Source organism: Asterias rubens, chromosome 8, assembly GCF_902459465.1.
Source record: "Asterias rubens chromosome 8, eAstRub1.3, whole genome shotgun sequence".
NCBI classification, from domain to species: domain Eukaryota; kingdom Metazoa; phylum Echinodermata; class Asteroidea; order Forcipulatida; family Asteriidae; genus Asterias; species Asterias rubens.
In genome coordinates this window covers 275,440-303,300 of record NC_047069.1, presented here as the reverse complement: position 1 = coordinate 303,300, position 27,861 = coordinate 275,440, and the positions used below count along the sequence as shown (strand labels likewise).

General features: G+C 36.4%; 2 protein-coding genes across 2 annotated transcripts in view; both read left to right on the top strand.

Annotated features, from left to right (window-relative positions):
• Window positions 1-1,935: 1,935 nt before the first annotated feature.
• LOC117293653 (phosphoglucomutase-2-like) overlaps window positions 1,936-27,861 on the top strand; it is an 88,791-nt gene continuing 62,865 nt past the window's right edge. Inside the window, exon 1 of the mRNA XM_033776040.1 lies at window positions 1,936-2,025. The gene's annotated coding sequence lies outside the window, so the exon portion shown is untranslated. The remainder of the gene's footprint in view (window positions 2,026-27,861) is intronic.
• LOC117293655 (alpha-N-acetylgalactosaminide alpha-2,6-sialyltransferase 3-like) lies at window positions 1,960-20,440 on the top strand. The gene is made up of 6 exons (XM_033776043.1): window positions 1,960-2,595; window positions 8,686-8,774; window positions 11,124-11,552; window positions 14,577-14,977; window positions 15,583-15,690; window positions 19,885-20,440. The coding sequence occupies exons 2-6, from the start codon at window positions 8,730-8,732 to the stop codon at window positions 20,150-20,152; spliced, it is 1,251 nt and encodes a 416-aa protein (XP_033631934.1). The 5' UTR covers window positions 1,960-2,595; window positions 8,686-8,729; the 3' UTR covers window positions 20,153-20,440.

The window sequence follows — 27,861 nt, the reverse complement described above, 5'->3', positions numbered from 1 at the left end:
GTGGGAGCTAGGGTTATGGGACCTACTTCTTAACCATAGCACCATGTAATGGTGTACAATGAGCTGTGGCACAATATGCAGCCAATCAAACCAGGAGCTTTGGGGAAACAACTTCACTTTTTTTCGATAAGTGCACTTGGTTCTTTAAAGCCATTGGACCGTTTCGGTAAACAGTGTTGTCCCAAGGCCCACACTTTGTGTATCACAACTTCTATATCAAATAACAAACCTGTGAAAATTTAGGCTCAATCGGTCATCGGAGTGGGGAGAAAACCGGAAAAACCCACCCTTGTTTCCGCGCGTTTCGCCGTGTCATGACATGTGTTTAAAATAAATCCGTAATTCTCGTTAACGAGAATTTATATTTTTTTGCTGTTTTCTCAAAAAGTAAAGCATTTCATGGAATAATATTTCAAGAGAAGTCTTTCACCATTGCCTTCTGTAAACCCTATAAGTTATTTGTAAATCTGTGAACTTTTATTTTTTTTCTGAACCGAAAGGGTCCAATGGCTTTAATGTGCATTGCACAGCACACGGCCAATGGCTTTATGTCCCATCAGAAGGACGAAGCAATGGTTAAGTGTCTTGCTTAAGGACACAAGTGTCATGGCTGGGGACTTGAACCCACACTCTGCTGACCAAAAACACCAGAGGTGAAATTCGGAGCTCTTAACTGCTCGGTCCCGAGTTTATAAGCAGTAACTGTTTTTATTTGCGAAATGAGTATGGGAAAAAGAGATCAAAATGCTAACCTAAAGCGTAAAAATTGAATCAGAAGGAACCATGTAGTTACTCGCATACAGATTTCATACAGATAGAGATTCGGTTAAAGCTACATGTATAATGCAGTCAATTGTGTTCTGTAATCAACGGCTCAACTGAGGTCGTTGAGGTGAATGCCCCTTATTTTTGACCGCGCGGGGGCGCTATAAATAGTATTTTGATCACTTCCGGGGGTACACGCGATTCGCCCTGCACAAATTAATAGGCGTTCTGTCACTTTTGTTGCGCCGTAGGTTCAATTTGCTTTAGAGGTGGATTATAACGGCTCCTTTTAAAGTCTTATTGTCTGTGATGGATTAGATGTCTGTGGTTATAATGTGTTCCAATCTTTAAAAACTGTTTTGCGTATGAATGAATATACCCCGGAAGTGATTGAGAGCGCCCTCACGCGGTCAAAAATATGGCCCATTGAATTGTTTACTTGATCGCACAGCAAGAGGCCAAGTTAAGAAGAAGAAAACAAATCGGATAAAAATATTTACAAATAATATATTTGAATATCCACAAATATGAATTGTGGGTTGATTGGTCTCCGGGAAAAAAAATCTGCAAAATTATTTTTAAAAGGCATGGGAAGTCTATTAAAGCCTATACCATAATTGTACATTCATAATACATGTAGTGGCTTGTTATATATAGCGTGCTAGCCACTTCGTGGCGCTCCTGCTGTCGATTTCACCAAACTCTTCCTAACTTAGGATTAATCTTAGGACTTAATACGAGTTGAGTTCCGTATCCAAATACGTAGGATGCATTGAACCCATCCTAAGTTAGGACGGGTTACTCGTCCTAACTCGAGTTAGGATTAATCCTAGAGTTTCTTGAAATCGGCTACTGGCGCTTTAACATACAGTATTTCCTACAAAGTGTAAGCCTATAATTATGTGAGACTATGTTTGAATTATGAGACCTAAAACTTATCACCATGTAATGGTTTGCAAGGCGCAATATGCAGCCAATCCAGCCTTTGTAAAATGTTAGGTGCAAGTATGTTAAAGTGAGCACCCCTTTAACTATAAAGGTAGTTCCTCTACGCCCCGTCCCTTACCTTTTTCCTTTTTACTCCAATACTGCGCATGATCAGTGACGCGTGAGTGGTTTATTTTTTCAGGGAACCCCTGTGCGCATGCGTATAGCATTAGAGAAGTTTGACAGGATAATGGTCGACCATTGAACAACGCTGGACTAAATTAGTTTTCTTCGCAGGAGATTACAGCCTACTTATGTGAAGAAGTTGTACCGGTGAGCTGAATAATTAATATCTAACCATACGGGAATATCGAACGAGTGCATTATTTAAGTTGTATTTTCACTGTATCACGAACAATAAAGGCCTGGCTACCGGGGTACTTGTCTTCGATCGTTGCACACAGGTCTACCGTGGCCAGCGCTGGACAACCCCCCCGTGCTCCGCTCTTAAATACCCATAGTCATCTGCTCTGTTCTGGCCGATAGCCCGAGGTGTCGGATAGGAATAATTTCACTTTACTCGTTTAAATTCATGTGGGTTCTGCACCGAGCAGTGGTGTATTTTTAGTCGTCTGAATCATCAGATACAGTCCGTGTGTGTGTGTGTGAACTTGCCGGGGATTTGTGCTGCATATTGAGGGTGTTCAAAGGGTAGTCGGCGACCCGGGAAAAAACGCAACTGGACATCAACTGCGTGTCGTCTGTTTCCTTGATGTCAGATTTTGCTTGGCTTCTTTCTTCAACCGAATTGGCTCGACGGCAAACTCCTCATTTAAAAACAACTTAGAGTTATAACGAGGAGTGGATACAGTTAACAAGGATGGTTCTTCATATGTTTTTAAGGTGAGTGTACTGCATTGTTTCTAGTGTTATATTGGAGGGCTCCAAGTCTAATAAATTTAACCATGCTTTTGAGATATGTTGAACACTATTGTACTATACTGTTTGGTTTGGGTGTATACAGATAATTTTACCCAAACCAATTAATGTTACTGTTATAGTAGGCCTAACGTGTCCGCCATATCTCAAAATGGCTTATTATATTGTTTAACCTCGGCAAAAAAATAGGTTTATTCAAAGGTAAATATTATGAGCTTGTCGCAACAAATTTAGTTTAGTTAGTGTATTATTTATTACTAGGCTTTGTTAGAATCTTTTTTCTTTTTTTCTGTTATTCTATCATGTCCCATAACTGAAACACTAATACTGATAAAGAAAGAAACCTTTATGTGAAATTACCATCGCTTTGTTTCCTTTCTATTTCTAGTAACCATAATCTATATACTATTGCGACAAATGATTTTTCATCCACAATAATACAATTGAGTTGATGTCAGAGTTCCCATCTGAAAAAAAAAATAGAAATAAAGTAAAATGGATTTATGATTTTTTTTTTTTAACATGCATAGTACACAATCAATTAACTTAGTTTGGAAAATTACAAAAAGCAGCAATATTATAGAGCTAGGACAGATCGGGTATAGGACTTCCTCTTTCTAAAATTACAGATATAAAACGGACAATGAAATACTATTTTTAAGAAACATCCTATCCTGCTGTGTATATTCAATTAAATTTTAAATTCAATAATATTTATGTCCAAATTCCTCAATCAATATAAATACAATATCAACAAAGTGATACAAGAATTATAGGAGTCGGGGCGCAACCAAGTAAGCACAGGTTGTGTTAGGGAGTACCCATACGAAAACAATCACACAGAACAGACTAAAAAGCACGTTCTACTTTAAATTTACAAGAAATTAACATTTTGGTCAGAATTGCAATCTAAGGAGTCATCTGACACCGACCATTCTATAATGACATGTCTGAGTCGGGGTAAATTACTACTTGCCTCTGTAGCAGTGTATTTGTAATATGCATACCACCAATGAGCAAGTCAAATAAGTAATGATTCATCGGTAGCCAGTCCTAAACACTTCACCCTGGAGCTGCATTACTTAAAGGCACTGGACACCTTTGGTAATCAAAGACCATATTCTCACTTGGTGTATCCCAACATTATATGCATAAATTAACAAACCTGTGAAAATTTGGGATCAATTGGTCATTGAAGTTGCAAGAGAACGAGGAATAGCCACCCTGTGCGCTTTGAGATGCAAAATAAAAGGCTTTTATTATTTGAGTGAGACCAGTATTCTCATTTGGTGTATTTCAACATATATGCATACAACAACAAATCTGTGAAAATTTTGTCTCAATTGGTCATCGAAGTTGCAAGAGAATAATGAAAGAAAGAAAATCACCCTTGTTGTATACTGTGTGTGATTTCCAATGCATATTAAAAGGCTTTGGCTGAAGTCTTTTGAGTGAGAAGTTACCTCAATCTCAAAAAATACATTACTTCAAAGGGAGCCGTTTCTCACAATGTTTATACTATCAACAGCTCTCTGTTGCTTGTTACAAGTAATACCTTTGGTATTTGGTACTGTTCGATTGTATTATACAAAAGAACTAACCAGCTGTCAAAATTTCATTTCAAAAGGTGAGAAATCACAGGAAATCTGGAGCAATGTCCATGCAGGATGAATAATCCATAATTGGAATACACAATCTGAAAGACTTTACCGCTGGGGGGACCGAACTGGTATATTTTTCCATAGCCACATTTATTACTTGAAAGTGAAATGATTCTCAAAATGCTTTATACTATCGAACTGCTGTTCTTTCAACAAGTAAGTTTCAATTGCCATTTATGTTAAGATGTGATTGCTAAACATTTCAATACTGTACTTTATTTCCACTTAATCAGACTACATTGTATACATTTGTGTAATAGCCTACACAAAACATAGTTAAATACAAAATATAGAAAGTGATTAAAGCCATTATACTCTTTCGGCGCAGAAAACAAAAAAAAGTTCACAGATTTACAAATAACTTACAGGGTTTACAGAAGGTAATGGTGAAAGACTTCTCTTGGAATATTATTCCATGAAATGCTTTACTTTTCGAGAAAACATTAAAACAATTATCAATTCACTTTGTCGAAAAATTACGAATTTAGTTTAAACACATGTCATGACACGGCGAAACGTGCGGAAACAAGGGTGGGTTTTCCCCGTTATTTTCTCCCGACTCTGATGACCGATTGAACCTAAATTTTCACAGGTTTGTTATTTTTTATATCAGTTGTGATACACAAAGTGTGGGCCTTTGGACAATACTGTTTACCGAAAGTGTCCAATGGCTTTAAATGGCTGGCACAATTCTTTGACACTATTAGGTTTTGATAAATTTTTCTGTATAACACCCAAACAAAACGATGCACTCTTATTCCACCATATCAATATGTACTTTAAAAAGGCTAACGGCGTGTGTAGCTTAGAGATATTATTTGCATACAAAATTTGAGTTTCTATAGTACACACTAAATAAAATAATTAAAAAAACAGGGACTAAATGTATAACTTCCCTTTAATACTTGACACCTTTTGTAAAACTATATCAAAGAAATTCAAGACCTTGCCTTTGTTGTCTTTATTAACAGAGAAGTGTTTAATTTTGTCCGCTTGTGTATTCCTGCATGCCTCTAATGAGCATCTGATCTTCCACAAAATTAATATCTGGAATTCTTAATACAACATTCATGGTCACTGAGGCACAACATTTACAGAGTATAAGTTTGAAACAGTGGATCATTTTGCTGCACTGCTGTTGTTGTTTTATTCATTGTTAATATAATTTCTGAGAAGGAGCATCTGTTTAATCAATGGAATGCTTAAAGGCACTGGACACCTTTGTTAATTGTCAAAGACCTGTATTCTTACTTGGTGCATCCCAATACATGCATGATAACAAATCTGTGAAAATTTTGGCCCAGTTGGTCATCCAATTTGCAAGAGAATAATGAAAGAAAAAACACCCTTGTTGCATTTATAACTTTGTGTGCCTTCAGATAGGCTTCAGCTGAAGTATTTTATTACTTGGTGAGAAATAACCTCTTTCTCAAAACAACGTTAATTGAGAGGGAGCCTTTTCTCACAATGTTTTATACTATCAACAGCTCTCCATTGCTCGTTACCAAGTAACTTTTTATGCTAACAATTATTTTGAGTTATTATTAATGGTGTCTGTGTCTTTAAATGAGTATCTGGATTGGTTAAGCCAACACTTTCATGGACACTGAAACACACACAAATTTACACATTTTTGAATTCAGAACATTTGATTTTGATATTGCCTCAATTGCTGCGCAGCTGTTGTTTTATTCTTGTTTATTTATGAAAACAACCGTTAATTTTCACAGACAAAAGAAATTAACATTTATTTTTTAATTCAATCAGTTTTAGTCTACCATACTCAACTTGGAACTTCCAGATGTGGTAATTAATTTACTATTTTTTAAACAATTGTAACTCTGAATTTTTATAGTTTGAGATTTCAAAATAATTAAACCTAATACACTCACACTAATTTAAGAATCAATTCAATTCAATTAAGTTCAACAACATTTATTTCCAAATTCCTCAATCAATATAAATACATCATAAACAAAGTGATACAAGAATTTTAGGAATTGGGGGCACAGCCAAGTAAGCACTAACTTGTGTGAGGGAGCGCCCATACACAAACAATCACAATAGAGTAAGTTTAGGCCTAATAATAAATTCTGTAGGAACGTGAGAAGTATACTTTCCAAAGCAAATTTACTTTAAATAATTTTATTTAAATTGTTCAATTTTAATAGTAGATATGGGATTGGGTTTTTTTCTAACTTGGTATTTGTTTTCATTTGAGATTCCTGAAATAATAAAACCCAATACAGTCATAGTAAGCATAAAATAACAAGCCTGTGAAAATTTGAGCTAAATTGGTCATCGAAGTTGCGAGAAAATGATGAGAGAGAAAAACACCCTTGTTGGACGAATTTGTGTGCTTTCAGATAGAAATAAATAGAGACTTCTAGCTAGAAGTCTTTTATTATTTTAGTGGGAAATTACCTTTTTCTCAAAATCTATGCTACTTCAGAGGGAGCCGTTTCTCACAATGTATTATACTATCAACAGCTCTCCAATACTCGTTACCAAGTTAGTTTTTAAGTTAATATTTGTTTTGAGTAAGTGCCAAACATGTACCTTCCCTTTAAGAATAGCTTAATAATAATTATACCACTGACTGCAAAAAGTGGGATTTTTTTTCCCGAAGCAAATTTGCTTTAAATAGATTTAAACCTTTGAATTTAATAAATAGGCCTATATGAACAGGTTCGTTTTGTAACTTGATAATTTGTGTAGTTTTAGATTCAGATTTGTTATAGCCGCTTTGTTTGCAACGTGGAGGTATAACAAAGCAAACTCCCACGCATGACGTCGAAGTATTGTCATTTTTTACCCAGACTTGAGGTTGGGGCCTGATTTTTTAATCGATAATTACAACAAATTCAGAAGTGTACAAATATCAAAATAACATTTAAATGGTAAACAAACACGTTATAAACAAGATAAAATAGCACTCCTGTCAAAAGCAAATTCGCTCAAGTACCCGTTTAATCAATGTGTAGCTTAATCAACAAGTGCAATTGATTAAAAGACAAACAGTCCTAGAACACACGTCTGACACACAGACATATTCAGGTTGATTGATTAAAAAGCTTTGCCTGTCACTGACTTGATAATAGAGATACAATAAGAGTCACTATGACTCACCATAGAGTAAGGACAGAGTGGACTCACCAAGCAGTGAGGAGAACTATCGGTAATTACTCAAAATAACTTTTAGCATAAAACCTTACTTGGTAACGAGTAATGGGGAGGGGCTGATAGTAAAAAACATTGTGAGAAACGGCTCCCTCGTAAGTAACGTAGTTTTCGAGAAAGAAGTAATTTTCCACGAATTTGATTTCGAGACCTCAGATTTAGAATTTTAAGCATCTGAAAGCACACAACTTCGTGTGACAAGGGTATTTTTTTCTGTCATAGTTATCTCGCAACTTCGACGACCAATCAAGCTCAGATTTGCACAGGTTTGTTATTTTATGCATATGTTGAGTTACACCAAGTGAGAAGACTGGTCTTTGACAATTACCAATAGTGTCCAGTGTCTTTAAGCATCGGGCCAGTAAACTCATGACTGAACGTTTCCGTTCAAATGTTGACTTTCAGTGTGATAAATATAATTCTGTTGATTATCGTAGGCTACTTATACTCAAAATATATGAATAAGATAAGTCTCCTCTGAGTGCTTAACCTATCTAGGTATTTTTCTTCTCATTTCATTTCATGGTCATTTCATTAGCTAGAGGCAGTTCGATTCCTATATTTTTAGCAGCGGGTACCGCATTGATTTAATAGATGGAAATTTATATTTAGGATAGGGAATATTAATTTAGGTTTTACCAACTAGAGAATAGTATTCAAATATGGAGTGGCTCAGAGTGGAATGGCAGGAATATTATCGCTCGGTAAAATTTGGACTGTTCACGAGGCGAAGCCGAGTGAAATGGAACAGTCCAAATTTTACCGAGCGATAATATTCCTTCCAACCCACGAATTAAAGCCACTCAATATTTGTTTTATATAACTGACTAGATCCTTGTCATTTGATGTATTTTAAAAGTATAACGTTATGAAAAATCACACAAATTACTGACAACCAAAAATCATATAGCGCCACGAAGCGGCAACAGTGCACAAATCGGATCACAACCTTTTGCACAGGTGCTCCTATTTAGCATCGGGCGGCAGCGCTGTACTGCTCAAAAACATTGGGAACAAGGATGATCCTAACTGTTGAATGGGAAATGCTATTCCCCATGGGCGAATAGGTCTTTTTGATCGCCGGTGCGGATGGGAGTAATAGTGAATGTCACGTGAAGTAAGTTCCACCAATCAAATGACAAGGATCTGTATGTCAGTTATATAATATGCACTATTTGTTTATTTAAGCTGTTTATTTTTGTTTACTTTTCAGAAGCACGCTATTTTGTCTTCATCTGATATAAATCTTCAATCAGAATGGAAAGTGAAGTCAGGTTAACCTCTCGTGCCTGCTTCTCTCATGTGAGTATTAATAACAGTATGTTTTTATATCGTGCTTTTCACATCCAAATGGCGTCTCAGAGCGCTTCCACATTATCACCCCTGGTCACTTGGCCTTAAAGACACTGGACACTATTGGTAATTGTCAAAGACCAGTCTTCTCACTTGGTGTATCTCAACATATACATAAAATAACAAACCTGTGAAAATTTGATCTCAATCGTTTGTCAAAGTTGCGAGATAATAATGAAAGAAAAAACACGCTTGTCACACAAAGTTGTGTGCTTTCAGATGCTTGATTTCGAGACCTCAAATTCTAAATCTGAGGTCTCAAAAACAAATTCGGAGAAAATTACTTCTTTCTCGAAAACTATGTTACTTCAGAGGGAGCCATTTCTCATAGTGTTTTATACTATCAACAGCTCCCCATTACTCATTACCAAATAAGGTTTTATGCTATTATAATTATTTTGAGTAAATACCAGTAGTGTCCACTGCCTTTTAAATCATTCCTCAAAACCATCTCAGCTCCCTGAGTAGTATACAGCCTGTGCTACTAAGCTAATCGATCACAATAACCAACTCAGCCCTCGCAGGTACCCATTTACCTCTGGGTGGAGAGAAGCTTATGGTTAAGTGTCTTGCTCAATGACACAAGTGTCACGACCGGGACTCGAACCCACACTCTGCTGAATGGAAACACCAGAGCTTGAGTTTGGTGCATTCATCTGCCAACTTGAACAATAGAGCCTTTCTAAATTCCAAAGTTTTTTTGTTTTTTTTTTACTAAAAAAAACTTTTTATTTGTGTAAGGGATGCTCTTGATGGTTTTACTGAACAATTCTGCACATTTATTTCCAAACCTGATGAGAATCCTCTTGAACACACATCAACATTTGTAGAACTCATAATTTATGCAGCTTTTTCTGATGAGAGCAAAAGTGAAAAAATGTAGTAACCTTAAGTGCTATTCACACGACTGCAATTTAGCTGGGGTCCCTTGCTTAATTTTAGCAAGGTTGTAAAATGTAGCAACGTGTGACAAGATTTTGCAAGAGAACTTGGACAATATTCAAAATTGTTGTCCTTTCACACAAGGTTCATTTTGTAAAATTTTACAACCATGCTACAATTTAGCAAGGAACCCTTGCTAAATTGCTCTTGTGTGAAAGGGGATTTATTAATAAATGTTCATTTAGCATTTATAACAGTGGTTAACTGCAAGCTAGATAAACTTCAAATGGAAACACTAGGCCTAGTAGAAAAGCTGCTTAGTTATTTCATTACTAAACAGAAAAAAGACTAATTTGTACGATCAACTCAACACAAGATACCATTGATTTTAAAGACACTTGACACTATTGGTAATTGTCAAAGACCAGTACTCTCACTTGTGTATCCCAACATATGCATAAAATAACAAGCCAGTGAACATTTTTGACTCAATTGGTCATTGAAGTTGCAAGAAAATGCTAACAGAAAAAACACCCTTGTTTGTACAAGTGTGCTTTCAGATAGGACTGGCCAGAAGTCTTTAACTATTTTAGTGAGAAATTACCTCTTTCTCAAAAATTATGTTACTTCAGAGGGAGTAGTTTCTCACAATTTTATACTATCAACAGCTCTCCGTTGCTCGTTACCAAGTACGTTTTATATGCTAATTTATATTATGATTAATACCAAACGTGAACAGTGCCTTTAAGTCTGTCTAGGTCTACTCTATCTACCATGGGGATCACAGTTATTAAACCTTTTCAGAAAGGTAATTACAGCCCAAGGTATCTCAGGGGTATCTTTAACATAACGTGAATGACCGTGGAATTGCCCTATTTGCTCCCAAGACTTTCTAGCGAAATTGTTCTGACACATAGAACATTGAATAATGAAACTTTTAACTAAAGCAGCAAGTGCCCACCTAGAAATTTTGCTGAATGTTGTATACTTTGATTGTGGTTGTGTGTACAGATTATTAAAAAACGCAATTTCTCTTAAGCTTGGATGATACCACGATATTATTGAATATCGCGATACTAATTTGAAAATGATTTCGATATCGGATCGATTTGGTTTTAATCAAAATATTGATATATCGCGATATCGATTAAGTATCGCAATATCGCGATGTATTTCCTAGCCGAGACATCTTGCACCCCATAGGTTTGGAGTAAAACCAGAAGAATAGGTCATTAGTACACCTCTCTTATGCTATGACTGTCTCTTCTACAACTTTCACTGGGAGTTTGAAGACTGATGATGTCATATTTAATTAATCTCGATTATATCGAATATCGCGATATATTGTCGGCGATATATCATGAATAAAATAAATTGATATCGCCCAAGCTTAATTTCTCTTCTTCTTTTTTTCAGCGGGGCTGGAAAATTTTCCGTGCTCTCCTCTTGTACTCCTTCGCAGCTAGCCTCATCATCATGGTTATATTAAACTCAACCAACACCATGAAAGTGCTGCAATTCAGCAAGAGAATACCTTTCAAACTTCACAATCTCTCCTCAGGAACTCTCAGAGCTCCTCAGTCCCCTGAGAACAAGGCTGTCGAGCCCGAGAACTTGGTTGTCGAGCCTGAGAACGAGGCTAGTGAAAAGGACTTTATGTTTGTTCGTAAAACTGGAACTAAACACGAGCCATCGAAGAGAAGAATGCCATATAATGAAACGAACAGAGGAAATTTGAACACCAGAAGAAAGTATAAAGTCCACGATGGAAATAACAGAACTGAGGATGAAAATTCTGAACTTTATTCTGTGAGAAGTCATTACAAGTCTATGATTGATCTACAGGTAAGATTAATCGATCTTTGCTATTTTTTACTCATTCACAATTATTTTCTAAACCACTAGGGCAGCCTTAAGGATAAAACAATGGTTTGCTGGCACCAATTTCCAGCTTATAGTATCTTTTTTAAAGCCATTATACACTTTCGGTACAGAAAACAAAATAAAAGTTCACAGATTTACAAATAATTTACAGGGTTTACAGAAGGTAATGGTGAAAGACTTATCTTGAAATATTATTCCATGAAATGCTTTACTTTTTGAGAAAACATTAAAACAATATCAATTCTTGATAGCGAGAATTATGGATTTATTTTAAACACATGTCATGACATGATGAAACGTGGGGAAACAAGGGTGGGTTTTCCCGTTATTTTTTCCCGACTCTGATGACCGATTGAGCCTAAATTTTCACAGGTTTGTTATTCTATGTGGTACATGAAGTGTGGGCCTTGGACAATACTGTTTACCGAAAGTGTCCAATGGCTTTAAAGGCACGTCTAAGGAACACTACTCTTCTAATTGTGAAAGAGTGAAAAACACCACTCTTTACATTTCGAGTTGTCCCTCATATGCCTCTTTAAAAAGAGTGGTGGTTGTTTCACTCTTTTAGAGGGGTTTCACTCCAGGACAGAGTGAAAAATCACTCAACAAGATGCAAACTTCAATCTAAAAGAGTGCAATACCACTGGAAAAAGAGTTGACCTTCATATGGCTCTTCAAAGAGTGCTTTTCACTATTTTGCATTTAGAGGGTACAGAATTGTTTTTTGCCAACAAAACAGTTGCTGACAGTGTAAGCACTTTATGTAATCCACCATATTTAAACTGACAAACCTGTAGTTTGAGATCGATCGACCATCTGGGTCATAAGAAAATAGTGAAAAACCGATTACACGTTTTGCATGACATCGATGCAAACAAAAAGTTAGTAGAACACTCACTGAGCGATAAACTCCAAACAGGAATTAGTTTAATAATAATAATAATAATAAACAACGCTTATAAAGCACCATACATCCATGACTTGACCCCAAGGCGCTGTACACATTAAAAATAGCTGCAAACAAGAGCAAGAAAATAACCAAAGAGCATAACAGATTTTATAAAAATATAAACCACAAAATGGACCAGCCAATAATTAAAACCACAAACCGCGAAATTTAAAAAGTTATGGAAAAGCACTACTATAAAAAGATTAGTTTGATTCAAATTGCTCATCAGATATGACATTTCAGACAGAAAACTTTTAAAGGATGTTTTCTACTATCATCTAGACCTTGTAAAATCTATTTCATCTCCCTGCATTCATGACCCCACTCAGTAAAATAAGCACGCCTAGTACACAACAAGATTGTGTTGTCCAGTTAAATGAATGACCCTGGACTCATGAAACATGATGACTCACATACGTACAGCCTCTGACTGAACTTTGAGCTTGTTTTTACACTGAAGAAACGGGATATTGAAATTACCTACCCTTCCGCCTGTGTATATGTGACACGGTTAAGACCAGGTTCAAGTCGTTTGGGAAAATAATCAAATGTATGTAAATGGATCTTAAAGGCAGTGGACACTATTTGTAATTACTCAAAATAATTGTTAGCATAACAACTTACTTGGTAACGAGCAATGGAGAGCTGTTAATATTATAAAACGTTGTGAGAAACGGCTCCCTCTGAAGTTCAAAGTTTTTGAGAAAGAAGTAATTTCTCACTAAAATAATCATTTGAGTTGAATTAGAGACCTCAGCTGAGGTCTCAAATTAAAGCATCTGAAAGCACACAACTTGTGTGACAAGGGCGTTTTTTCTTCCATTATTCTCTCACAACTTCGATGACCAAATTCATTTATTTACAGGTTTGTTATTTTATGCATGTTGAGATACACCAAGTGTGAAGACTGGTCTTTGACATTATTACCAAGGTGTCCAGTGTCTTTAAAGGCAGTGTTATTTTAACTGATTTCCTGTGGAATATTGCAGACACAAAGAATGCGACAATCTGAACACTGTGTCTTTTGCACAGTTAATTAAAGGGGCACTTTGCCCGAGGGCGAGTTGGTCTATAAAAAGCATTTGTAACCCGTTTGTTATGAAATATATGGTTATAAAGATGTTTTAAATATAGAATACAAATTGATCCACACAAATATGCCTTGAAGTTGCACGGTTTTCGTTTTAGTTTTTGAACGAACACGGTCTTGTGGAGTCAAACATTAATTTACTCCACAAAATTTTGTGTCGCGTTAGTTCATGTTGAGTTAAAAGAAAACCATGCCATTTTAAGGTATTGTACTTGCAAAATGCAATTTTTTTAAGAAACAAAATTCCAAAATGACATTTCAAGGTCAAGTTATACACTGTAGTGAGCATTTACAAAAAATAACCTGGGCCAAATTTCATAGAGCTGCTTAAGCACAAAAAGTAGCTAAGCACGTACAGAGTGATACTTAGCAGAAAAAGGTTACTAGTCAAACTAACATGTAAAATTTCTGACTGGTGTCCTGATCATTTCTGCTTAGCAGACAACTGTTAAGCTGCTTACGCACAAAAAGTATCTAAGCACATACAGAGTGATACTTGGAAGAAAAAGGGTACTAGCCAAACTAACATGTACAATTTCTGACTGGTATAGTGATAATTTCTGCTTAGCAGACAACTGTTAAGCTGCTTAAGCACAAAAAGTAGCTAAGCACATACAGAGTGATACTTGGAAGAAAAAGGGTACTAGCCAAACTAACATGTACAATTTCTGACTGGTATAGTGATAATTTCTGCTTAGCAGACAACTGTTAAGCTGCTTAAGCACAAAAAGTAGCTAAGCACGTACAGAGGGATACTTAGTAGAAAAAGGTTACTAGCCATGTCACCTGTACAGTTTCTGATCATTTCTGCTTAGCAGACAAATGTTAAGCAATACTTTTTTGCTTATGCTGCTCTATGAAATTGGGCCCTTGTATTGTGGTTGTAAACATTATAATTTGGTTGAACCATAATTGACTTTTCCTTTCTATCTGTTCTACTTCACAGCCTTTAGATTTCCACTGCGATACCTGTGCAATAGTATCCAGCTCCGGCCAGCTCTTATCGAAAAAAGCCGGTCGCGAAATCGACAGTCATTCCTGCGTACTACGAATGAATGTCGCTCCGACCAAAGGATTCGAACAAGACGTCGGGTTCAAAACAACAATTCGTATTATCTGCTTCATATCGACGATAGGACTTAAGGTTCACGCTCAAGAGTTCTTGAGGGGCGAGCAACTCGCTGATAGGATACTCTTCTGGGGTTTGAACTCGCCCAAACATCGGGAGGCACTTGGGCGGGTTGAGATGCTCGCTAAAGGTTACCAAGATGTAGAGTTCTTCTCTCAGGATGCCTCGGGTGAACTGGAGGCGGAGCGACTATTTGAGAGGGCGACGGGGAAAAGCAGGTAAAAAATCAAATTTATAATAAAATCAACCCTCGAGTAACGTTATTGAGTTACTCCTGGTGGATTTTAGTATTCATAATTTTAAGTGGGAGACATAAAATAAAAGCCCCTTTCACACGAGAGCAATCTAGCAAGGGTCATTTGCTAACTTGTAGCATGGTTGTAACATTTCACACAATTTACCTCTGTGTGTGAAAGACAACAATATTGTTGTGCTGTCCAGGGTCTCTTGTGAAATGATCAAACAATAAATGCTACATTTTACAACCTTGCCAAATTTAAGCAAGGGACCCCAGTTAAATTGCTGTCGTGTGAACAGCACTAAAGGCACTTGAACAGACCCATCTTTTCCCCTAGTGTGTAGCTGGTCGACAGCGTCTTTATACTGTCTTGTTTTTTTCCTCTTTTTTCAGCGCCTCATATCCTTTGGCAATTTGACGCTTTATAAATACAATTATTATTATTATTTATTATTAGTATCAGGCCAGGCATGATATTTTTCATACTTTGGTCTAATTCTGTTTTGGTTTTTTTTTTTTTTTTTTTTCTACCTAATGTTCAAGATGAAGATAAAAAAGACTAAAGTACAATTGTTTTACTTTCAGGCAAAAGACCAACTCTTGGTTATCTACAGGCTGGTTCACAATGATGTTGGCCATTGATACGTGCAATGAAATACATGTATACGGAATGGTACCAGAGGACTATTGCAGGTAAAAATAACTTTGTGTTGCACTTCAAAGCAGTTTGTTTGCTTAGATGATCTTTGAAATTGTCAAAGACCAGTTTTCTCACTTAGTGTATCCCAACGTATGCATAAAATATCAAAACTGTAAAAAGATTTGGCTCAATTGGTCATCAAAGTTGCAAGAAAATAATGAAAGAAAAAATATCCTTTTTGCACAAATGTGTGCTTTCAGATTCATTATAAAAGGCTTCAGGCCTGAAGTATTTTAATATTTGAGTGTGAAATAACCTCATTATCAATAACTACGTTACTTTAGAGGTTGCCGTTTCTCACACATTGTTATACTATCAACTCTCCATTACTTGTTACCAGCAAGTACGTTTTTGGTTTGCTGTAACACCATGTATGTATCTACTTGCCAGGTAGAACTTGTTCTTAAAGAGTTTGTTCTAAGTTTGTTCTTAGAGAACAAACTATACTAGGCAGTCTAGTTGGTAAGACACTGCTCTAGAATTGCAAGGGTCGTGGGTTCGAATCCCACCCGAGTAACATGCCTGTGATATTTTTTCACAGGACTCAGGAAAGTACTGAGTATACAGTGCTAACACACATCGGTGTATGGGTAAAAACCAAAATTAATATTCTTTATCCCCGATGCAAATTTAACATCTATTATATCGTTGCGGTACCCACTGCCAAAACATAGGATTCGAACTGCCTCTAGCTGCCGGGCAACCTCGGTAGTCTAGTTGGTAAGACACTGCTCTAGAATTGCAAGGGTCGTGGGTTCGAATCCCACCCGAGTAACATGCCTGTGATATTTTTTCAAAGGACTCGGGAAAGTACTGAGTATACAGTGCTAACACACATCGGTGTATGGGTAAAAAACAAAATTAATATACTAGGCAAGTAGACACATGTGTTACCGCAAACCAAATATATTTTGATACCTCACTATGCAATGCCTCAAATTCTTTATCCCTTTAGTCCCTGCATCGCCCGAGTTTGCTGAAATCCAATTTCTCAAGATTCTTGCAGTAAATTAGTAATTACTGGAATTGTGGTTCAAATTTTAAAATATAGTCATGGCTTAATGTGTATGCACAATTTGTTACCCTTTCGGTAATATTTGTATAAAAGTACAAGTTCTCATGGGAACAATAAATGCCTCTCGTTAAACGGCTACGGTAATTTTTATGCCGAATATTTTTGTGCACGAATAAAATGGACACAATAGTTTTTCAAGGCTTTTGTCTGGCTCAATGCTCATATACTGATTAAATGCGAAAGCGTTAATTTTCGACAATAACATCATGAATGATTCGCGGGGGTTTTCCTCCCGAACCTGATACTGAAACTTCCTTCTTTGTTTTCCTTCTTTATGGGCCTCTTGGTTTTGCTACAGTGACCAAGTTCGCTTAGGCCACATAAACAAAAATTGTTGATCGTCCCCTCCCGACCGTTCAAAACCCCCCCCCGACCCCATTTTCTTTTCTCTTTTTTTTCCCCCCCCCCCTTGTCTGGATATCTCTTTATACTTTTACTGCCCAGAATTTTAGCTGATATGGTGGCAAAGCAATAACAATTCTTCAAATATTTACTTGGGCTACACTGTGCTTAGTTGTTTGAAAAAGTTTATAGAAAAAGTCATCTAGGGGTAAAATTTGTTTGACAAAACATGAAATAACTCTAAAAACTATTGACAATACAAATTAACTTGGTTTCACATTCAGAAGCGCTGTAGCTTGTTTTATTGTATATTTGAGAAACAATTCACAGGAGTGTGGTTTTAGAGAAGGGAATTCCAAAACAACTGAAAAGAAAAAAAACGTTGCCTTGAACCGGACAAGTTGGTCTATAAAAAGCATTTGTAACCGTTTGTTATAAAATGCATATGGTTGGAAGGATGTTTTAAAAGTAGAATACAATGACCCACACAAATTTGCCTCGAAATTGCGTGCTTTTCTTTTTACAGTGCGAACTAAAACTGCTGGCCATTTATGGGAGTCAAAAATTTGACTCCCCATAAATGGCCGACCGAGTTTGTCGACAAGGTAAAAGGAAAACCACGCAATTTCAAGGCATGTTTGTGTGAGTCATTGTATTCTACTTTTACAACATCTTTCCTACCATATGCATTTTATAACAAACGGTTATAATTGCTTTTCAAAGATCAACTAAACCGATCCAATGCAACGTGTTCCTTTAATCTGAAAAACCGAGCACTGTAGCTGTTTTTATTGTATATTTGAGGGAACATTCTCCAGGAATGTGGTTTTAGAGAAGGGAATTCCAAACAACTTTAATCTGAGAAATATTTCATGCATGAAACATTTCTTAGATAGTGATCTATTTACAGATTACTCTTCCTGCATGGACATATCAGATTTTCGATGATATCTAAAAAACTATACCACATAAAAAAATTGGTCTTCACAGGTTGGTTTTTCCAATTCTAATTGTGATCCTTAATTGATGTTATTTATCAGGGAGCAAGTTGGCAAAAGAATGTATATATTTGTTGGCATGTAAGTTTACAAAATTTAAAGACTCTGAACACTAGTCTTCACAATTGGTGTATCTCAACATACACATAAAATAACAAACCTATGAAAGTTCGAGCTCAATTAGTCAGCGAAGTTGCGAGATATTAAGGAAAGAAAAAAAAAACGCCCTTGTCACACGAAGTTGTGTGCTTTCAGATGCTTGACTTCGAGACCTCAAATTCTAAATCTGAAGTCTTGAAATCAAATTCGTGGAAAATTACTTTTTTTCTCAAAAAACTGCATTACTTCAGAGGGAGCCGTTTCTCACAATGTTTTATATTATCACTCAACCTCTCCCCATTACTCGTCACCAAGAAAGGTTTTATGCTAATAAATAATTTGAGTAATTACCAATAGTGTCCACTGCCTTTAATATTTGTGAAAATTTCAACCCCTGTTGGCCCTGTTTTGGCTTGTTCGTCTCCATACCATGTTTTCGACAGAGGACTCATTTAGTTCGATCGCATCACAAATGTGTATCCATGATCATGGCCTGTGTGCACATGACAAGATGTTGATATATTTTATTCATTCACACGGACTTAAAAGCCACCCTTGGGTGTAAGTCGACGTTATCCGAAGTTGAACCCGCAGGCAATGAACTTAAGGTTCTCTGACAAGATACGTCTTGACATGATCAGTGACGTTAACTTTTTTATATATTCACTACAGCATAAGCTATTCACCATTAGTATGCTACGGTGCTAGAACAAAGCAATTTAAACTCAATAACCATAATTTATTTATTACTGTGGCTAGTTGTGAAAAGGTGATATAGGCTTGGTCCTTAAAGGCAGTGGACACTATTGGTAATTACTCAAAATTGTTATTAGCATAAAACCTTACTTGGTAACGAGTAATGGGGAGAGGTTGGTATTATTAAACATTGTGAGAAACGGCTCCCTATGAAGTAATGTAGTTTTCGAGAAAGAAGTAATTTTTCACTAATTTGATTTTGAGACCTCAGATTTAGAATTTGAGGTCTCGAAATCAAGCATCTGAAAGCACACAACTTCGTGTGACAAGGGTGTTTTTTTCTTTCCTTATTATCTCGCAGCTTCAACGCCCAATTGAGCTCAAATTTTCACAGGTTTGTTATTTTATGCATATGTTGAGATACACCAACTGTGAAGACTATTCTTTGACAATTACCAAAGGTGTCTCGTGTCTTTAAAGACACTATTGGTAACTACTCACATTAACTTTTAGTTTAAAAACTTACTTGGTAACGAACAACAAAGAGCTGTTGATAGTATAAAACTTTATGAGAAATGGCTCCCTGTGAGTTTTTGAGAAAGAGGTAATTTCTCACTCAAATGTTTAAATACTTCAGGTTTGAAGCCTGTTATGCATCTGAAAGCACACAGTTTGTGCAACAAGGGTGTTTTTTTCTTTCATTATTTTCTAGCAACTTTGATGACCAATTGAGCCCAAATTTTCACAGGTTTGTTATTTTATGCATATGTTTTATAGTAATTATTAGTGAATTATTATTTCTTACCATGCTCTTGTCAAATAGAAAGATATCACAAAATCGACCGAAATAACAAAAGAGCATTAACTTGGTAAACATTATGTTAGATTTGTTTTATACGGCAAATAGAAAGGTATAGAAAACATTATATAATTTCTTAACAATTCTTAATTCTGTTTTTTCTTCTTTTTTTTTTCAGTAAATATGGCTACAAGACTGTGAAGTATCACTACTGGCAGAACGCATGGGATCCTAACGAATGCGGCTACTACAAAGCCAACGAAAACACCCAAAAAGGTGGCCACCGCTTCATGACTGAAAAGGCGATTTTCCGACAATGGGCGCAGAAATATAACATAACATTCCACTACCCGTCGTGGGACAAGCCAAAGTATACATGGCAACGACCAATAAATACACCTTTCATGCGAAAGTATAGCAATGAGAAGACGGTATTAGCTCGTTAGAAATACGAAGACTAAAGCTGCCTTCCCTTTGTACTTTGTCTTTCGCTGCCACGCGGAAAGTTACCCAATTTCATGGCTCTGCTTAATACCGTAAGCAAACTATCGACGCTTGCATAAGTAGGGAATTATGTGCTTACACAGGTAGCTTGCGCATAAGCGATGAATGTAAGCACAGTGTTTGGCGGTAGAGTCATGAAATTCTATGCTTGCATAGCTAGCACAGAAATTTGGCGCTTGCAAGTAAGCAGAATTCAGCGGTAAGCAGAGTCATGAAATTAGGCCCTGGTGGTTTAGCCATCAGAGTGTGGGTTCGAATCCCAGTCATTACACTTGTGTCCTTGAGCAAGCTTTACTATAATTGCTTCTCTTCACCTGCGAAGGTATAAGTTGACAGGGCTGTATTCTCCCCTGGGAGCTGAGAAAGATGACAGGAATGTTATTGGCTCAGTGACCCTGGCACTAAAGCGCATTGATACGATTTATGTAAAATGCGCTTTCTAAGAACTAGTTATTAAAGGGAAGGTACACTTTTGGTAATTACTCAAAACAAATATGAAAAACTTACTTGGTAACAAGCATTGGAGAGCTGTTGATAGTATAAAACATGGTGGGAAACGACTCCCTCTGAAGTAGCGTAGTTTTTGAGAAAGATGTATTTTCTCACTAAAATAATAAAATACCTCTAGCTAGAAGTCTTTTATTCCTATCTGAAAGCACACAAATTTGTCCAACAATGGTGTTTTTTTCTTTCATCATTTTCTTGCAACTTAGATGACCAATTGAGCTCAAATTTTCACAGGTTTGTTATTTTATGCGTATGTTGAGATACACCAAGTGAGAAGACTGGTCTTTGACAATTACCAAACGTGTACCTTCCCTTTAATGTAAAATGCACTTTCTAAGAACTAGTTATTAAAATGACAAATACTCATTTATTTTCCGGGACTGAAACCGTAGGACATTGGTTTAGTCAAGTACTTTATCAAACTTCCTTGTAAGGTTAGAGAGTCTATAAGTTAATTCTCCTGTAAGGAGACATTTTAATTAAAATTGACAAAGTGTTTTATTATATAAATATTTATTTGTAAATCATACAAAGCAATATTGTTGTTCAATGTCTGATCTTAGATTTTATACAAAAAGTGTTTGTAAAATGTTTTTGTTTCCAATAAATTCACTATTCAACTCAGGTGAATAGGTATGTGGGTTTTATTAGATTCTGGTTGAGTTGACCAACTTTTAAATATTAGCTCCATGAAGGCATATTGAGCTTTAAATGCAGTGGAGACTATTAGTAATTACTCAAAGTAATTATTAGCAAAGTAATGGGGAGCTGTTGATAGTATAAAACACTTTGAGAAATGGCTCCCTTGGAAGTAACATAGTTTTCGAGAAAGAAGTAATTTTCAACGAATTTGATTTTGAGACCTCAGATTTAGAATTTGAGGTCTCGAAATCAAGCATCTGAAAGCACACAACTTCGTGTCACAAGGGTGTTTTTTCTTTCATTATTATCTCGCAACTTCGACGACCAATTGAGCTAAAAATTCACAGGTTTGTTATTTTATGCATATGTTGAGATACACCAAGTGAGAAGACTGGTCTTTGACAATTACCAACAGTGTCCAGTGTCTTTAAAAATGTTATAATACATAATATGTCGCAGGCCTTAAACTCGGCTCTAGAAGGGGTCACAGTAATTTTCCTCTGGTAATCGCGGTCTATGGGGAAAATGTAACAATTGCTGTGGGTGTCGCAGGTTATTTCAAGGCATGCGTTGGTCTTAAATATTGTAATTTTTTTACATTTATCATAATCCACAGTTGTCATATGTACTTAAATCATTCTTGGGAGTTGCTCAATTCCTATTACCATTGCTTCGTCCTTGAATGGGACGTAAAGCCGTTGGTCCCATGTGTTGTGTAACGCATGTAAAAGAACCCAGTGCACTTGTCGAATAGAGAATGGGTTCGCCCTGGTGTTCCTGGTTCGATTGGCTGCATATTGCGCCACAGTAAAGCATTACATGGGGCTATATGTAAGAAGGAGTAGATCTCATAATTCAAACGTAGTCCCACATACCTTGCAGGAAACACCGACTGTTAAAGCGCCTTTAGCGTTACTGAGTGACGGATATGCGCGCTCTATAAGAAGCCACTTTTAAACTAAAGTCAATTTTGAACATTCATTGCAACCTTGAAAAGTCTACAATTATTATTGTCTGTATGTGGTTCTACTCGTGAAACATTGTAATTGAAGAACTGTTTACTAAGTACTTTCCCAAGCCCTACGAAACAAAATAAAATCCACTGTATCGCATCTAGTAGGATTCAAACCCATGACCTTTGCTATTCTAGAGCAGATGTCACACCACCAGTTTGAATAGATTTAACCATATGTGAAAACTTGTCTATTTGTACACGTGGAGTTTATTGATCAAAAACTGGCTTTAAGGCCATTGGACACTTTCGGTAAACAGTATTGTCCAAGGCCCACCATTAGTGTATCACAACTTCTATATAAAATAACAAACCTGTGAATATTTAGGCTCAATTGGTTATCGGAGTCGGGAGAAAACAACGGGAAAACCCACCCTTGTTTCCCCTTGTTTCGCGTGTCATGACATGTGTTTAAAATAAATCCGTAATTCTCGCTATCGAGAATTGATATTGTTTTAATGTTTTCTCAAAAAGTTAAGCATTTCATGGAATAAAGAGAGGTCTTTTCACCATTACCTTCTGTAAACCCTGTAAGTTATTTTTAAATCTGTGAACTTTTAATTTTTGTTTGTACCGAAAGTGTCCAATGGCTTTAAAGTAGCTGTTTGGCAAAAATAAACCTTCATTTTTCAAGAAAAACATTCAGGGCTCGCCCTTAGCACTTAGCCTAGCTAAAATGATGTGATCAAGCAAAATGAATTGTTTGTCAACCCATTTCATTTTTCTAGTTTGTCAACCTAGTTCACGATAGGGCCTAAAGGCACTGGACACTATTGGTAATTACTCAAAACTATTGTTAGCATAAAAACTTACTTAGTAACAAGCAATGTAGAGTTGTTGATAGTGTAAAACATTGTGAGAAACGGCTCCCTCTGAAGTAACGTAGTTTTCCACGAATTTGATCTGAGGTCTCAAAATCAAGCATCTGAAAGCACACAACTTTGTGTTACAAGGGTGTTTTTTCTTGCATTATTATCTCGCAACTTCAACGACCAATTGAGCTCAAACTTTCACAGGTTTGTGTTTTTATGCTTATGGTGAGATACACCAAGTGAAGTAACATAGGTTTTGAGAAAAAAATACTATCTTTGGTTTCAAAGTTGTGAAAGTAGAAAAACTAAGAAATGCGAGAGAATGAAACTGAGAAAAAGGGGGATTAAAGTCGAGTTGTTTATGGAAAATACATCAGCACATTTTTCTCCAATGCTAATTTTAAAGGAACATTACAGAATTGTTTTTTCTAACAAAACAATTGCTGGCAGTGTAAACACTTTGTGTGATCCACCATATACATAAACTGACAAACCTGTAGAAGTTTGAGATGGATCGGACATCTGGGTCACAAGAAAATAGTGAACAAACGATTATGCATTTTGCATAATATCGATATAAACAAATGAATGAAATGCTTCTGTATGAGTGATCAATTCCAAAAAGGAAATTAGATTATTTATTTCTCATCAAAAATGACATTTCAGACAGAAACAATTCAAGGGATGTTTTCTACTATCATCATCATTAGACCTTGTAAGTTTTATGTAAATCTGTGATCTTGGCAAGTGTTTTTCTTTCCAACTCTGTAATGTTCCTTTAACCACTCTTTTTTATGTAATTTCTCAAAATATATTTTGGCATTCAAATTTACCCCCCCCAAAATATTTGTGAAAATAACACCCCTGTTGGCCTGGTTTGGCTTGTCTCACCATACTGATCTGACAAGCAACTTATTTAGCTGGATCGCATCACTTTATATTAACATGGCAAGTGCACTCGCCCACCCAAACAAACTTACCAGGCTCTCTCTACAAAAACAAACCAACCATCCGTCTGATCTGCAAATCTTACATCAACACACACACTTTCTATGTACGTGCGACATGATTAAATTCCAGACATTTATGTGAAAGCTTTCCGAAAGCGTGAGAGACCAAATTGAAAGGCTCCTGGCCGGGAAAAAAATAACAAACAAGTCGCAGGAAATTTGATAACACAGCCCATGGTGCGATCCCTCCACACTGCTGCATGAAATCTTATTACGGTCAGGGCCCAATTTCATCTGCTAAGCACAAACAAATTGCTTAGGATGAAATTATTGCCTTGATTACCAACCAAATTTCCACGTGATTTTCAGGATTCAAGCAAACAACAGCTGAACACCAGTAACAACATTAAGCAACAAATGGAAATTTGATTGGTAATCCTGTTTTTATCAAGGAAAACATTTCATGCTAAGCAATTTTGTTGTGCTTAGCAGCTCTATGAAATTTGGCCCTGATCATTTCACACCTCGCTAGAGCTGGCTTCCAAATAATAAAATCCCTTCTTGAAAGATCCGATTTGGTGTTACAATCAACAATGCCAGGGGCTAAATTACTTAACGTATGAAGTGATAAATAGAGGTTGTCCACCAATGTATTTCAGCCATTGCTTATCTTGTGTGATATTAAAATGATACTGAAATAAAGCCACAGTCAAACTTGGTGAATATTAACCATTGTTGTTGCAATTATTGATATATTAATAATTTCTTTTTTTTTAAGAATAAGAAGTGTTTTATAAATAATAATTTGTTTAGTATGTGTGATATTTTGCATATAGGATTTGAGGCATTACATGGTGAGGTATCAATGTATATTTGGTTTGCGGTAACACCATGTGTGTATCAACTTGCCAGGTAGAGTTTGTTCTTAGAGAACTGTCTTCTATACCGCGAAGTAGATTTATCGGATGTCGGGAGACTTCTCAGTTCTGAAAAGAACTGTCCTGCTTTTTTAATTATTACTCGGGACGATGGTTTAGAAAATAGGCTGGGACTATATACTTTAGCTAATATAGGATCGTAGTCTTGAAGTCAAGACGGTAATTGTTAAGCGCGGTGTGTAGTTACAGCGCGGCATAGCTACGGGGACGATACACACACCCTCGATCCCAGTATGTGTGTGTGAGTCAGTCGCGCTACCTACGACTGTTGCATGTGTAACATCGCACTGTGACTGTTGCATGAACGGCAGACAAATAGGCAGCGCCTATAACGACTTGTCATCAAGTCTAATAGGATCGTAATTAACAACACAACCGCAGACAGAGTGAGTTCTTAAATTGGTCTCAACATTTCGACTAGCTTGCTCTCGTCATCTTCTGGAGACTGATATTTTGCATGTAACTAAATGATACATTTTGATCTTGACTTGTACACTGGCCCTAGGCCACCAAGTAAACTTATACTGGACAAGTCAGGCAGTCTAGTGTGTTTTTTATATGGTACGAAACGTCGAGTTGAAAAAAAACCGGTTCTATTCAGAACCACCCCAACTCATTAGAGATTGTCATTACATGGTGTTACCGCAAACCTTTCCATATCGTATTTCCACCATGCAAAGTTTCAGATCCTACTTATTGGTAATTACTCAAAATAATTGTTAGCATAAAAACTTACTTAGACCTATAACCACTATGTTGAACTTTGGGAGAAACTGCTCCCTCTGAAGTAACATAGTTTTTGAGAAAGAAGTAATCTCTCACTAAAATATTTAAAGTGAATTCAAAACCTCAGTTGAGGTCTCGAATTCAAGCATCTGAAAGCACAACTTGTGCAACAAGGGTGTTGTTTCTTCCATTCTCTCGCAACTTTGACAGTTCAAATTTTCAAAGGTTTGTTATTTGATGTATGTTGAGGATACACCAAGTGAGAAGACTGGTCTTTAACAATTACCAAAGGTGTCCAGTGTCTTTAAGCAAAAACATTAGGTAACAAAATTATTTTTACCAGAAAAAGGTTACCAGCCAAACTACCATGGCACATGTACAATTTGTTACTGGTGACCTGCTAATTTCTGCTGAGCAGAAAATTGTTAAGCAATATTTTTCTACTTAAAGCCATTTTACACTTTCGGCACAGAAAAAGAAAAAAAATCACAGATTTACAAATAACTTACAGGGTTTACAGAAGGTAATGGTGAAAGACTTCTCTTGAAATATTATTCCATGAAATGCTTTACTTTTCAAGAAAACATTAAAACAATTATCAATTCTCATTGTCGAGAATTACGGATTAATTTTAAACACATGTCATGACGCGGCGAAACGTGCGGAAACAAGGGCAGGTTTTCCCCGTTATTTTCTCCCAACTCCGATGACCGATTGAGCCTAAATTTTCACAGTGTTGTTATTTTGTTATATCAGTTGTGATACACGAAGTGTGGGCCTTTGGACAATACTGTTTAGCAAAAGTGTCCAATATCTTTAAGCAGCTCTATGAAATTGGGATGTGGTCTTGAACCCTGGAGTTGCACAGGATTTTGAGACTAACCAGCTGTAATAATAATCATGGCTCAAGCTCTTGCACATTTGAAATCAGTCTTTTGGGAAACCCAAATGACAAAACCTAATATCCGACTTGAACATTTACTTCCCTTCGACATCTGGAAAGTAACATTGATACAGAACAGAAACTAGCAAAGTAATTCTATCTACATCCAACAAATATTTTTTAGGAACCATTTCCTGAATGCAAGCCAAGTAATATGCCTGTGATTTTTTTCACAGAACTCGGGGAAAGTACTTAAGTATACAGTGCTAACATACTATACTAATATTCTTTATCCCGATGCAAATTTAACATCTATTAACTCGTTTGAAGTACCCGCTGCTAAACCTAGGACTCAAACTGCCTCTAGCCACCGGGCAATCTCGGTAGTCTAGTTGGTAAGACCATGGAGCATTATTGCTCCATGGTAAGACACTGCTCTAGAATTGCAAAGGTCGTGGGTTTGAATCCCACCCGAGTAACATGCCTGTGATATTTTTTTCACAGGACTCGGGAAAGTACTGAGTATACAGTGCTAACACACATTGATGTTTTGGTAAAAGAAAAACATATTTAATATTTTTTACCCCCGATGAAAAATTTAACATCTCTTATAAGAATTATCTTGATTATCTACACAATCTGATAAGCATTAGGTCGATACTGAGTACTGACAGTAACTGAGTGATAAACTCCAAACAGGAAATTAGCTTTATTTATTTCTCATCAAATATGACATTTCAGATACAAGGGATGTTTTCTACTGTCATTTAGACAATTTTTTTTCTTACCAATTCTGTAATGTTCCTTTAAAATTTGACTAAAACAGTTAACGGTTGCAAAAACCAAGGGGATACCTTGCCTTTAACGAGTATCGCTTGAAAGAGTCATTAATCTAATGGTTATTGTTGTATGCATACGTGAGCAGTTTAATCCCCATTCAATTCATTAGAGACGCATGTTCAAAACACAGGTCCCCAGGGAATTTCTCCTGTCACCCTATTGGGGTCAACTATCTAGCAACATAAAACCTTGCTTGAGAGAGAGTGTCATGTGTGAATCCAAGCTGCCCCAATCCTTGATAAATATGCCATTGGAGTTTAATCTCCATCCAATTCATTAGAGACGTCATGCAGAGAATTTCTCCTGTCTACCCTTTGGGGGTAAACTGTCTAGCAACATAA

Bases quoted from the DNA above. Each gene is read 5' to 3' on its own strand.
- LOC117293655 (XM_033776043.1), top strand. From the start codon at position 8,730: ATGGAAAGTGAAGTCAGGTTAACCTCTCGTGCCTGCTTCTCTCAT. The intron at 8,775-11,123 runs GTGAGTATTAAT...TCTTTTTTTCAG, and splicing joins CTCGTGCCTGCTTCTCTCAT to CGGGGCTGGAAAATTTTCCG. The intron at 14,978-15,582 runs GTAAAAAATCAA...TTTTACTTTCAG, and splicing joins AGGGCGACGGGGAAAAGCAG to GCAAAAGACCAACTCTTGGT.